General features: G+C 38.0%; 1 protein-coding gene across 1 annotated transcript in view; it reads right to left on the reverse strand.

The window, feature by feature from the left end:
* The window catches only part of pcxa (pyruvate carboxylase a), a 109,469-nt gene extending 94,586 nt beyond the window's left edge, over positions 1-14,883 (reverse strand). The window contains exons 1-7 of the mRNA XM_057359844.1: positions 14,536-14,883; positions 10,403-10,544; positions 9,426-9,610; positions 8,185-8,350; positions 7,142-7,287; positions 6,771-6,888; positions 6,047-6,198 (exon numbers count right to left, since the gene is read on the reverse strand). Coding sequence (XP_057215827.1) covers positions 6,047-6,198; positions 6,771-6,888; positions 7,142-7,287; positions 8,185-8,350; positions 9,426-9,610; positions 10,403-10,544 — 909 coding nt within the window. The 5' untranslated portion in view covers positions 14,536-14,883. The remainder of the gene's footprint in view (positions 1-6,046; positions 6,199-6,770; positions 6,889-7,141; positions 7,288-8,184; positions 8,351-9,425; positions 9,611-10,402; positions 10,545-14,535) is intronic.
* Between the last annotated feature and the right edge of the window lie 196 nt (positions 14,884-15,079).

Raw genomic sequence — 15,079 nt, forward strand, 5'->3', positions numbered from 1 at the left:
TAACAGCTGGACTGAGCGCGAGCACTGAAGGGACAGGTGCCAGATAATTTGGCCAATTTATTTATTTCAGCCGAAACCAATAATGCCAATTTCGGCAGCCGAAATTTCAGTGCTTCACTAATTATTAGCAAATTATGTGTCATTTTAGCACATTGTGTCATTCTCCCTGTGCCTGAAATCAGTTTGAGTCATAGTAGCCTATGTCCGAAACCTCATTATGCAAAAACAATAGGTGAGAAATATATACCGGATGGTCTACTGCTTCCACAGAGATGTGTGAGTGCATTGGATTGACACTATACTCTTTCTCATGATGCCACAGGATCTGAGCAACTGATTAAAATTCAAAAGTTAATCAACTAGGAAAACGAAGGCGGATGTCCGTTTTTCAAATGTTGATAAATGAATTTCTAGTGACTAAATTATGATGCACTGATGTCTGAAATGCATTCCTTTGAGCTTTCACATTTGACACCTTCCTTCCAGCCTCCAGCCAAATCTTAAACGGGGTTAGATCTTCGCTAGAAAGACAAAAGTACAGAAAGCCGATATTCTAAAAGGATTATGGGATTCTGACTTCATTATGCAATCATTGAAGTTAAACAATATTATGTAAATGTCTGCATCTTCTGCTTGAGGACCATACATTCACAGTCAACCTTAGCAGCATCGCAAGCAAACGGGAGAGTTATAACGGTAAATGTTGACTATGGGTCTGAAACCACATCAAGGCTGCGATCCCCAACCTGTGCTTCAGGTGCTCGGGGTAGAGCAGCTGTCTCCATGGCAACAGATGCTAAAACAGGGGAGATGTTTTGTCATGTTAATTTCTCATCCTGACGCCTGACCGACCGCATAAAAAAAACCCTGTAACAGCAGCCACATCAATTCAAGCGGCGCCCCAAGAATAACAGGTCAACAAAATGTGTAACATAATTGGTACAGAAATTATTTCTCACATATTTGTTGTTCCATGACAGCATAGTTACCAGTTTAATAGGCAACTTGCAAAGAAAAACAGATTACAGGGCTTCCTGTCATGGGTTCAGCATTGACACCTAAATGTTAAAAATATATATACTGTATATAATGGACTATTGTGAGAAGATCTGCTCTGGCAAACATGGATGGATGGATGGATGGATGGATGGATGGATGGATGGATGGATGGATGGATGGATGGATGGATGGATGGATGGATGGATGGATGGATGGATGGATGGATGGATGGATGGATGGATGGATGGATGGATGGATGGATGGATGGATGGATGGATGGATACCAGTTCAGTACATGAGAATAAAACAGGAGCATGAAATGGCGATTGGCTTTGAAGGACAAGGGGAACAAAAACGAATCTGACTGTTTCTATTAACAAGGACATGGTTGAGACATCTCATAACATGCAGCATGCAGTTCATATTCTTAATGGCTTGTGCTAGAAACAGCACAGAACTTCTGCTAAAGGTCAGTTCAAGTCCAATCAAATTGTGTTCGTCTCAGCATGAAGAATGAGAAACATTATCACACCGTGGCATTTCCATCGCAGTGACGTACAGCCGTTACTTCTCATGGAGAAAATCCTTTTACAAGTCACACACAGAGGAGATAACGATTTTTAAAGCTTTACGTTTATAATAATAATAATAATTAATAATAATAATAATAACGATCCCTTTAAAAAGAGTGAGGGAGAAGTTTCTTTAACATTACATGACAGAGTCAAACGAGAGAGAACAGTGGGATATATCCCGCTGCTCTTAAGAGAACGAGAGACTACGAAAAGCTGTACTCAGCAACAGGAAATGAGATTGAGAGAAGCTTCAACCGTCTGAGGGATCATGTCAAAAGCGCAAATGAGGTTTTAATGCTTGCGCTGAGAAATCTGCAAGCCTGGCCATCTTCTCCATTTCCCTCGTCCATATGATAAAACAGATGGAGGAGAGATTTCAGCACTCGGTTTGTTTCTGCATCACTCTCCTCCACCAGGTTTGCTTACTTCTTACTCGCATATGAAACACACAGTACTTCATACCTCTCGCTTGTTTTCTCTATCACTCGTTTTTGCAGCAGGCAGAAAACCTTCGCTTTCTTTATATGCACGTAAATAAAAAGGTGCGATACGGCTCTCACGATACGATTTTTCACAAAATGAGTCGAGACAAATTAAAAATGAATAAGTGCCTTCATTATTTCTCAAATGCTGCACATTTCTTTGCAAAATAAACATACCTTTTATGTCAAATACCAAAACTAAATTGCAAATTTAAAACAAATTTCTAAATCAAATAAAAATGTGTAAGACTTAATCTGTGCTTTTCCTGCATTTTTACATTTATTTTAAGAAATAGCAGCATATCCACGTTTTTCAAGTTTGCAGTAAACACAGCGCCCCCTGCCGTTCAAAAAAATGTGTCCGGATTCATTGAACATCTCAACCGACTTGAATCGTCGATTTTCAACCAGCTCACGGTGAATCGTTACATCTCTATTAGTAAGTATTGCATGTGTGTTGAATTAAGTGTAAGTGTAGTAGAAAACAGATAACACTAACAGATAACAGAGTTTTGATGCCTCAGAGAATTTTTTTAAATGATAGAAACTCTAGATCTAAAATTGGCTGTATTTAAAAAAAATAAATGTCTGCTTTATAAATAATGTGCAATAAATGTCACGTTTGTGATTCATCATACTGAAGAAGCAGTCGTGTAATGGCACATGAGGTGTGTGTGTGTTTGCACATTTAACAAACGTTGCAAAAAATGCTGCCAAACCCCAAACCATAAAATGAATTTCCAGTTAAAAGCATCAACAAACAAACCAGTGTCTGACTTCTACCAAAATTTGGAATCGAGTCTTAGAAAGCAATCTCTAGTGTTGCCAAGGTATAGCATGTAAAAAGATGTTTACTGACAGTGTTATTTACAATGTGATGTTCTGTTATGATCATACAACTTATTTTTTCTGTTCCTTAAACCGCATCAGCTACTAAACAGCTTGAAATGACAAAACTGGCTACCTCTCTGCACATAATGCAACGGTGTGTATTAAACAACACTCTGAACGTCATTTTCATTTTAATGCAACAGCAGAACAGAAGTACATTGCACTCTGGTCATTTCAATTTCGCCAACGCCAAGTATCACATATTGCCCTCTTGTGCTATATTATCAACATAATTCATCATATTTTAGCTGTGGGAACAGTTTGCTGATGATGATTGATGTATATCGACATGCTACTAGGAGGATTAAAGCTGGAGTAAGCAAAGGAGAGAATGAACAACAATATATATTTTTTTTTGGACAGACAGACAGTTATTGGTTAGTAAAATAAATGTGGAACATGTATGTTTTGAGCTGTTTTTTGAAAGTTGTGAAGGATGCTGCAGTTCGGGTGGAGGTTGGCAGTTCATTCCACCACAGGGGAACCGAATGAGTAAAGGTTAGTAAAGTAGATGCGATTGCATAGGCATGTGTTAGTATATAGTATAGTATATTTTGTTTGCATTTCAAGATATAAGACGTTCAACAATCGTACTACATCATTGGACATTAATCATCCAGTCTATGAAAGTAATTATTGTTTTCCCTTAATGACAGGCTTCAGAAAAACCTTTTCGGAGTTTAAGACGACTATTTCACCCATCTCCATGAAGAGGTCAGATTATCCGTGGAAAATTGGGATAGAAAATGAAAATCGGGCTTTATCACTGATTTTCTAGGGCTGTCAAACAATTAATCGCTTGTGTTCAATATGTGTTTACATAATATGTGTCTGTGTACTGTGCATATTCATTTTGTATTTATAAACACACACACACACACACACACATACGTGCATATATTTTTAAGAAAAATATATAAGATACAAATTTATAAAAAATATTCCTATAATTACAAATTCAATTACAAAATATTTCCTAAATATGTATACATGTATGTGTGTGTGTGTTTATAAATACAAAATTAATATGCACAGTACACAGACATACAGTATATTATGTAAACACAATTCTGGCTGCGATTAATCACGATTAATCGTTTGACAGCCCTATTATTTTCAATTAAAAAGTTGGTATTTAGCGGGTTTTGAAGCAAAATTATTTAAGTAACGTATACTATGTGTGGAGAGCATTTACTCAACATCATAAACTCATTTTTGACAGAGGTGGCAATAGTATTTCACAGACGACAAAGAAAATACAGCAGAATGTGGAGTGCTGCTTGTGGGTCTATTTTACTTAATGACCAAGTCCTTCAACTCTTTAAACATATCTGAAAGATTTCAAACCTGTGTGCCAGATACTCCTGGAAGCTGTGTAACACCGTGTCCTTTTCAGACATGATGTAACAAATTCACAGTGACAAGCAATTTGTCTTTACATGCTGAATGCAAAACTGCTGCGCCAATCACAACACATTTAATGTTTAATCTACAGTTATGAGAAGTGGGATCTGGGGCACATAAAATGGCGGAGTAGGCGGCACTACCACGACGAGAAACCAAATAGACTGACAAAACGTTGCTGCATTTGTCACAGCGGTTTAGGACAAATCAGATTAACATCGAAGATTTTACTTTATTTTAATTTTTCGCACTTAATCGTCTTGTGTTCGGGTTTGGACATGATGTAGAGCCAACCAATCAGACTGGAAACGGTCATTTTAGCACTCTCTTGTAATTTTTGTGTCATATGCAACAGACGGGAACAGACTGAGGGTGAGACTATGGCATTGTCACCACCATGAAAGATAAACAATTCTTTGACATATCCCTTCGAACAAAATATTAAAACAATTTCACACATATATGCTTGTTCTTAGGGTCATTCAAGTCACGCAAGCACGTAAGAGCCAGATTCAACCATGTCTGTGAATCATTTGCTGTGCAGCATCAGATCGATTCACACCTTTTGTAACCTGGAGCCAAAAATATCTTTCATCCATCTTCTGTAGATAAAATATTAAACATCACAATTTAGCTCAAGTTCAAACCTCCACAAAAGCCAGCACAAACTGTCCACATGTTTCCTTAGACTAGCACATGAGAAAAACTAAGATTGCGCGTTTAGATTTAAGGTGAAATTTACATCTGTTGATCAATAGAAGAAATTGATTGCTCTGGAGACATTTTTCTTCTTCCAAGGCAGATGTTTCAGTAAAAGCTAGTACCATCGAAAACAGGCCGCTTGTGTTCTGTGCCGTGAAATGGATGAATGCAAAAGTTTGATTATGGCTGTTATCAAGCTCAGAGCAGTCCTATGGCACAACAGCGACACCTGCTGTATAATTCATGGTACTGCTGCACCCAGACATACTGTACAGTTGCAGAACCTTCTACACATCTTCACATCTTTCATTTCGAAATTTATTTGGGCTCACAGACCGGAAATCTCTCTGCCTCTTATTCCTGATTCCTTCCCTGCATCACTCACAGAAACCTTTTTATTCTCTCCTCATCCTCTGAAGCTGAAGGAGCGAGTGCGCTTCTGCATTCACATCAGGTCCATCAGAGGACCAGGAGACAATCTTATGAAGTGAATGTTAAATTTTAATTCAGGATGCTCGAAGCGCCAGACTTCACCCTAGGTATATTTCACTACACATACAGAACCTTCAAATGCCCTTTAAAAGAATAGTTCACCCAAAAATAAAAACTCTGTCATCATTTACTCCTCTCCTGTCTTGCCAAACCTGTATTCGTTTCTTTCTTCTGCAGAACACAAAAGACATTTTGAAGAATGCTGCTAACCGAACTACGGCTGACTTCTATTGTATGTACACAAAACCAATGCAAAGTCAATGGGTACCGTTGTTCGGTTATCAGCATTCTTTAAAATATCTTCTTTTGTATTCATACATGTTTGAAATTACAAGAAAGTGAATAAATGATGACAGAATTTGCATTATTTGGTGAACTAGCCCTTTAAGCTGTATCACCAAAATATAAATTCGAATCCAAATTTCCAAAAGTTATTTTTAATATTTACACACAGTTTGGAAAAAGCCAAAACAGCCATCGGTCAGATGTGTTCATTTGTACCTGTCGGGCAAGGTTAACAGAGTCGGCGGTCAGCCGGTCTCTGAGGTGCGGGTCAAGCTGCGAGGCCGGGGCGATCTCCACCACCTTCTGGTGTCTCCTCTGGATGGAACAGTCCCTCTCGTACAAGTGAATGACATTGCCGTATTTATCGCCTGCACACAAAGGACCAATCAACTCATTGAGCGTTACGCAGAAGTCTTAAAACCATCTGGTGCTGTAAACAAACCCATCTGGTAGCATTTCTCCAAAACATAATAAACAATCACATAACTGATCAATAAACACTATGCAAATGAGTCGACAACAAAGCACTGTGCCGTTCCGTTTACTGTCGAGAACAGTGCGTTTTATGTAAATATCTAAATATGCTTTAATTAAGTGCCAGACAATGTATTTATTTCCAACAAAAATGTAATTTGCTGCTGGAGGTTTTTGGTGAGTGCTTTTGGGTCCCATTCAATAATATTTGCAAACAAGTGTCGCATGCACAAACACAAACACATAGGAGTCACAAAAGCTGTGTTTGCTAATGTTTTTATGAATTTAATGTTGACAAATCTATATTATGAGGACGTGTATGCCCATATAAGGATCTGTACAGACGTTTGGCACTGCAATAGTACAAGGTAAACACTGGGGAAACATGTAATATCTTAGCGTTAGACCACTTTTTGCCTTTAGTGCAGCTTCAAAACAAACCAATGACAAAAATGTGGCCACTTACCCAAGATCTGCACCTCGATATGTCTGGGTTTCTCTATGAACTTCTCCACAAACAGAGCTCCATTGCCAAAGGCGGCCAGGGCCTCCGAGTACGCCCGATTATAGTTCTCCTCTAGTTCCTGATCAAACACCCGGCCACAAGGTCATCCAGTGCAAATATCCAGCACACCATTTTATACAGTAACAGTACTTGAACAGCAAATACGAAGTGCAGTTATCTTTGGCATTAGGGTCAAAAGCAGCAAGGGCCACACTTCAACAGTACACTTACTCAGAAACCATGTTTTAGATTATTTTAAAGCTCAAACTCAAGAATGCCCCCTAGTAAGAACTAAAGAAAGGTTAAACTCATTGTTCTTTGTATAATCTTACCTCATATTCCCTGACTACACGCATTCCACGGCCTCCACCCCCGTATGCAGCTTTAAAGATAATGGGGAAGCCGCAAGTATTGGAGAACTCTTGAGCCTCCTGCAAAGACGAGATGGGAGCGTTTGTTCCGGGTACCACCGGCACACCTGTAGAGAGGACACAGAGAAGACACACAATGAAATCAAAGAATAAGAATAAATACATAAAAGTTTATCCTCATAATTATCCTCATGCCATCCCAGATGTTTAACTTGACATACGGCCTCGGAAAATAATAAGAGACTATTCTAAATTTTCATTTAAGCGGCATTTCTAGATGTATTGTGGCCATTCCAGTCCATTGTCTGTTGAATTTCAACAAAATCAAACCTCAGGAGTGACAAAGTCATCCAACAGCAATGTGAAAGACTGACAGCATGACAAGACACATGAAAACTGTGATATAAATCCAGGTTATCAGATAAAATATAATGTTCGAACTTTTCCTAAATACATGTATAAAAGTTACTGTTGTATATTGCTTAAATACTGCAAAGTTTACAGTCACTTTTGAGGTATAAAAAATCCAGAGCATCTCTTTGGTTATTTTTACCTGTTTTTATTTTCTGCAAATAAATGCAAATACTGTAGAAACCAAAACATTGCTAGTAGTTCACACAGAATAAAGATAAAAATGATAGTTTTACCTAAACACATACCTGTGTAAATACTAAATTCAGAAAAACTGAAAATTATTTTAAAATGGTCTCTTAATTTTTTTCCCTGCTGTATGTTTGCTAAATAAGCTCAAAATATTAATATTTTTCACTAACACAAACGTTTTGTTTGTGTATTGTTTTACTTCAGAAGACATGTATTTACTCACTGGAGTTATTTGGATCATTTTAACAATGGATGGATGGTTTATTTGTGTTCATATGATGAAAGGAAGGCATATACATCTAGGATGGCATGAAATTCTCATATTTGGGTAAACTACCCCTTAATGAGAGACCACTCAGGACTTCGATTAGAACCAAAATCTGACACGTTAGTTTTTTTACCTGCACTAACTGCAATGGCACGGGCTTCGACTTTGTCTCCCATCTTGCGCACCACCTCCGGGGTGGGGCCGATAAATCGCACGCCGGCATCGGTACATGCCTGGGCAAAATCTGCTCTTTCTGAAAGAAAGCCGTAGCCTGGGTGAATGGCATCCACGTTGTTCTCCTGCCAGGCACAGATTGCAAAACATCACCATTCGGCACAACTGTAACCCTATCACAATTAATATATTTCATTTGGTTTTGATATCTCATATATTATTTAGAAGGCTGCCAATAGAAAGACACTCATTTTACATTCATGTATTCAGCAGATGCTTTTATCCCAAGGGTTTTATAGTGCCTTCGAGGACAAGGCACATATTTTAATCAGTGTTTGCTCTGCCCTGGCAATCCTGGTTTTGCTAGCAACCTGTTTGACAAGCTAAAAGAACTAGTCTGCAGCTGTGCACTGCTGTACAATTACATTTCTTTCAGTGAGCACCTAAATTATAGCAGTGACTTCCCTCCAAGCCAACCGAAATGCTTTATTGTTTGCTTGGTTTTTGACCCGCATCGAAGGGCTCACAGACGTATTACTCTAGGGCAAGTCATGACAAAGCATAAAGAATGTTTCGCAAGCACTTAACACAACACCGGGCCATTTAACACACAACAGGCCTAGCGTTAAATGAATAAAGCAGTTAATGCATTTATTTCTTTACAATAAATAACCTACTGATTGAGTGACTGGTTGTTATTTTAGTGGGTTTTAAAAGTGTAAAAGAATTTCTATGAATAAACCACCATCACTCTTTGGCAGCACTTTCAGTGCTTTTGTCAAAAGGCATAATTATGTGCAATTATGTCTCTTTACAGAACTGTTTGCACGCTATCTGTCCAATCACTGCAGGATGTGTGTTTTACAGGTCATGGGATCCTAATCTGCAGTGTTTTACAACACAAAGAATTGAAATAAAACCCTCAGGTAAAGATCACATGACCACACGACAGCCTTTGAACTCATATATAACATGAAACACAAACACAGAAATCTAAGCTACACAAACATTACTGCCCTGACTATTTCAATATGCAGAACAGACAGACAACCTTTCCCCCTTTTGACATGTAAAAAAAACCCTTTGGCCTTTATTTCCTCCATTATTTTTCTATTGTCATAAATCGTCATTCTCACAATAGTCTATTTTGACCACAGCCTTCACTGAACCCATTCGGGTGTTAGAGCAGAGAGTCCTGACCTTGGCCACTTTGATGATGTCTGGTATATGCAGGTAGGCCGCTACAGGTGGCAGTCCCTTTCCGATCAGGTAAGCTTCATCTGCTTTTTGTCTGTGCATCTGACCCGTGTCTTGCTCGGAGTAGATAGCAACTGTGCGGATACCCAGCTCTGTGCATGCCCGAAACACCCGGATGGCAATCTCACCTGCAAAGAGCATTTTATACAGTATGTCAATATACAGAACTGCTTCATCATTTATTCATGTGTTAGTTTACAATTCATCAAGGCAAACCGAGGATGGAAAGTCACCAGACAGACAAAAAATGTTTCGCACAGCATGGATACTGTCCACAGTTCTCAAACAAAATGTGATGGGACAGTGACAAAAATACAATAAATACTATATTAAAAACAGTTCAAAACTGTTCATTGTCGCATATGCACATGCCACATATTAAATATATTTATATTTATTCTAAATATACAGCTGCGGAAAAATTAAGAGACCATTTCAAAATTATTTTCAGTTTTTATGATTTTAAAATGTACCATTTATAGGTATGTGTTTAGGTAAAATTATCATTTTTGTTTAATTCTGTGAACTACTAACAATATTTCTTCCAAATAGAGAGAGACAGGTCAAAATAACAGAAAAGATTCTCTGTATTTTTTCACACCTCAAATATTGCAAATAAAGCAAGTTCATATTAACTTAAGCAATACCGCAGTAATATTTGTACATGTATTTAGGAAAAGTTCAAATTTATTTTAGTTTTTTTGTGTCTTGTCATGCTGTCAGTCTTTCACATTGCTGCTGGATGACTTTGTGTCACTCCTGAGGTTTGATTTTGTTGAAATTCAACAGATATTGGACTTTAATGGCCACAATATATCTAGAAATGCTTATTAAACAAACATTTGGAATGGTCTCTAAATTTTCCATGGGTGTAAATTATATAATATAAAAAAAATTTGTGCAAATAGTCAACGTCTCACCTCTGTTGGCTACCATGACCTTCTTGATGGGTCTGTACTCCACTGTCTGAGGTGCTGTGTGGGCAGAGCGGGTCACACACCACACCCTCCTGATGGCCAACAGGCCCAGGGTAGAGCGTTTTCCTCCCACCTGTAGGAGCATCTATAGAAAAGAGAGCAAACAGATAGTGAACGGCTGCTGTAGTGATATCTGTTGGGCTTATCTACAGGCAGTCTTTCAGAAGGAAAGTGAGCTACTGTTTCTGTGGTGATAAAAGGTCATTCACACTTACAAAGGAATTAAATCACTGTGTTTGCCGAGACTCTATATGGTATCCAATTATATTTTGGGTGCAGACCAGTATCTGCACAACTATTGACAGTTACCTATTGAATATTCTTTAATATTTTTGGGTGAACTGTCCCTTTAATAGGGCCACTCATTCAGGCTATGTTACCAGTGTAGACAAACGGTTAACATACTGTAAATAAAACATAACACATATTTAAATATCAAATCAGTAATGTTTATTTGATAACAGAAAGAAAATCTATCCCCTACTTAATATTTAAACAAAATGGTTAAGATCAAGGACACAAATTCATGTGCAAAAACATATCCTCATATAGCATGAACAAATACCCATAAGAAATGTTGTAAAATGTGTCCGTCAAAAAAAGAAACCAAGGAAAAGACCGGCCACTACTGCGTGAGAAGATATTGGACCCTGGTTAGAGAAGCCTGGCCTTTGAGAAAAAAATGTGGCATATCAAGCAGATCCACACAGAGCAACATATCAACATAAACAGGGTTAAGTGACCCAACAAGAATCTCAGCAGACTGCAGAGGCCTGTGGAAAAAGCTACAAAGACACCTGAAACAACAAACCAAGTCAGTGGGAGAACAGCGAACGATCATAGAGACTTAAAAACCAAACAAACCACCCTATGAAGCTTCAGGGCTCTATGAGGAAAACGCTTTCAAAGCAGCCAAAAAAGAGATTACTGAGATAAATACTAGTTCGGTTGGAAAACAATGACCCCCAGACAAAGCAGAACTGATCCTCCACCCATGCAGGTGTCCTATTATCATGTCACCATTTTGCCGACATCAAATTCAGTACCGTGTACTGCAGATCCACTGCTAAAGCAGGCCAATGCTACAAGCTCGACTGCATGTATTGAATAGATCCATATTTATAGTCAAGATGCACTCATACATATTGCTGTGTCCTTCTGAAACCTTGTATCTCCATATTTTGTGATCTTTATTTTTGTCATCAGTCATTATTATTAGTCACCCTTTATGTTCGTCAATGGGTTTTGCAAATATTTAACCCATAAAAAGTGCTTTTCAACTTTACCAACACAGTATATAACCATTTAAAAAGCACAGTGTTTTTTCCATTTCCCAAAAACAGCAAATTTGGAGGTTTCAGAACGACCGCGAAGATATAATTAATTAAAAATGTAAATTTATGCACTGAAGGTGAACATTTCATTTGTGCATGCATTCATTTCTTGTGACTCAAACCCGTGATCTTGGTGTTGCTAGCACCACGATTTATGATCTACTGAAAATGTAAATAAATTTTGAAAAGACAAAAATGAAAAAAGTGAAAAGTGCTTCTTCACAGTAAAATCGCCAGTGTTAAAAAATGTCAAATTAACACTCACAGTGTATATATAATCCACACTCTCGAAGTGTGAATTACATAAACACAGAGTTAATTTGACCCTTTTAACATTTTGCTGTTTTGCTCTGGCCTCATAATCTCAAGTTCACATATGTCCACCTCCTAAAGAAAACATATTGCATGGGATATAGCAAAAGTCAGGCTCAAAGTTCTAGCAACATCAAAAGCAAGATATGTGCAAAGTATATAGACCCTGAGAATACAAGGCTAAAAGAAAAACACACTACAACTACATGTTACTGGAAAAAACAGCAACACAAAATTTCCTCTGACTGAAGCATAAGTAAGGTAATATTTCACTCGGGCTATTCTTTGGTCGCTGAAAGGGTTGCCTGTTTCTTACTTTGTGTACTCCTGAATAAGTCATGTCCCACTGCCAAAATAAAAACAATAGAGTGACTGTGTCCTGACTGAGAAACACAACGTGAGACTGACACATGAGCTCAGAGAAGGAGAGTACATTAGAAGCTTCCGTTAACAATACAGGAACATTTGTGTAATGTCACACAGGACTCTGTAGAAAGTATGGATTGCATTCTACACGTGTACTCAAGCATGTGAAACAAAGTGAATACAGTAGTGTGATTTGGTAGCATAATGATCATGTTCCTGGCTAGTAACTGGTGGAATTTAGCAAACCATTTCAAAACTTTTTTAAGAAGTTTGTTGCCAAAGCTCTGTGGTCTTTGCACAAGAAAAGTAAGTCACTTACAAAGCTTGCCTTGTGCTTTGAGGACACAGGGCTATTTATGCATTTACATTACAAAACAAACACAACACAAGCAAATAATGTTTAATCTGCGAAATCCGCGTCTCATTACACAAAGAAACAATTCTGGGAAAATGTGATCAAGTATATCAGGCCAATCAAATAACAAACATCTAACCCCCCAAGAAAACCTTGTTTTTGGATCATTCCAATCCCAAAATGCCTCCCAATCCATGTTTTCAAAACAGTTTGCATTAGAATAGCTAATCTCAGAAATGAAAAGATACGTGTTAGGAGAATATCTTAATTTAACAAAACCAAACAAAAAGTTTATTGGTCGGTAAAAATATGATTAAAAATAAAGGCCTTGCCACTTTTAGCACCATGTAGCTGATGACGTCTCAGATAGATCCCATAGTTCATAGTGCACGAGTCATCAAGTTTCTAGGGATGTTCATAAGTGTCATATTATCTGACACCTGCTGCTTCTCATAAAACACGTTCAGTATTCAATTATGGTGTATAATTACAAAAAAATCTGAGTCAGGGGTGAATCTCTACCTTTGTTAATAATAGTGAGCCTGGATAAAGGAAGAGTTTACGACTTTATTTCAGCGACAACAACATAGCTGTAACAAAAATAGAAAATTACATGTAGTCTCCCAACTTAAATCATAAATACTATAAACAAACAAAAAATTACTCTAAAAGGAAGCATTTTAATTGTTGAATTATAGTAATTTACACTGCAGGGCTTTGAAATGTTAAAGTGTATTTGTCAACTACCTATTGACACTGTTTTTTAGGCATAGACATTGCAAGTTGTGTCTTGAATGAAACAATTCAAAGAGGGCTTTTAAACAGACATGTTTTGGACACTGCTGAACCATAACCCTGACTGAGAAGTTTCATAAAACAGGAGTTTCCTTCGTCAATGAGGAAGCATTTAAATAACACTGCAATAGACCAAGCAACACTATATTCAAACTGGGGTCCATCGAAGTCATTTGAGTGCATTAAATGCCATTTGGAAAAATGTGAAATATGTGACATTTACGTTACTTAAAAATGTGCATGTTTTCAAGAATGACACACATCGAGATAAACTAGTAGACTGACGTCTAGTGAGCTGCCTAACGTTACCTCCACAGCCTTTTGGGTCACATTTGGGGGTGTTCTTAGTCAGTTTTGAGATGTTTGGTTACTATCACGCTAGGAATGGATAGATGAACGGTAATGCATGACATCGACATCTGCTAACTGGAACTTGCTGCGGTTTTTCTTGACAACTGCTGCGTTGCCCTTTAATCGGATGTGCCAGTGAAGGTAACTTATTACGAGTGTTTGGTTGTGTGGGGCTGAATCGTTTATAGTTCAATCGAGGGAGCTAAATCCATCAGCCTGGCAATATGATTCATTCATTTGGAACATGGGCTAGCAAGCAGAAGCAAACACGAGTGTAACGTGTTCTTGGGACGCATGCTGCACGACTTCACAAACAGATTTTCTATCTATAATCATGCATTAATGTTTAGTTAACGAGCCATAATTATCCGCTTATTAATATTGTGCACTTATTAGCAAGACTTCGTGCATGTTCAAAGCAGCTAGTAACTTATTCCCTTGTCAGACAAGATAACGTACACATCACTTGTGCATTATGATGACACACAGCTTGTGACAGTATTGGCGTTTAAAATACGCATATTTATTTGAATAACAGGTGAAATACAAGAATACAATCTTACCTTTCTCTTGTCTCACGATAGTTGTGGTCTGGAGTCCAATCCTGTTCCTCGAAAAACGCAAGACGTCAAATGCGTACCTTTCTGTGAATGGTAAATGTACGCCGCAAGCGTAGATACGCAGTAAAGTAATTAAATGGACCAGGCCCGCATTCACTTGTTTAACGTTTCGTCAACAGAACAGTTCGTAATACGGATCACTGGACACTTTAAAATATTACCCAATGTGCTTCCAGCGTGTACATGCAAATGAATTGCTGTCATTTACATTTTGGCTTGCCCTGTCCCAAACTGTTTGCACTTCGTTTACTATTTGGTGCGTTTATTTTTTTTCTTAAATCAATAATCCACCCTTCTATGTACTGCCACACAATGGGCGTGTGTCCTAAAGCTGATACCCACCCCGCTTCATCTGTCATTGGTTGTAATTGGTGGCACACTATTTGTTCTGTGGGGTGTCAATCAGCATCATTTCTGTACAAGTACGGCTATTGGTTAACTGTGGAAACGGTGCTTGGGTAATGTAGGCGGCTCAAAGAAATTACTA

The sequence above is a fragment of the Triplophysa rosa genome, linkage group LG19 (assembly GCF_024868665.1).
Source record: "Triplophysa rosa linkage group LG19, Trosa_1v2, whole genome shotgun sequence".
NCBI lineage: Eukaryota > Metazoa > Chordata > Actinopteri > Cypriniformes > Nemacheilidae > Triplophysa > Triplophysa rosa.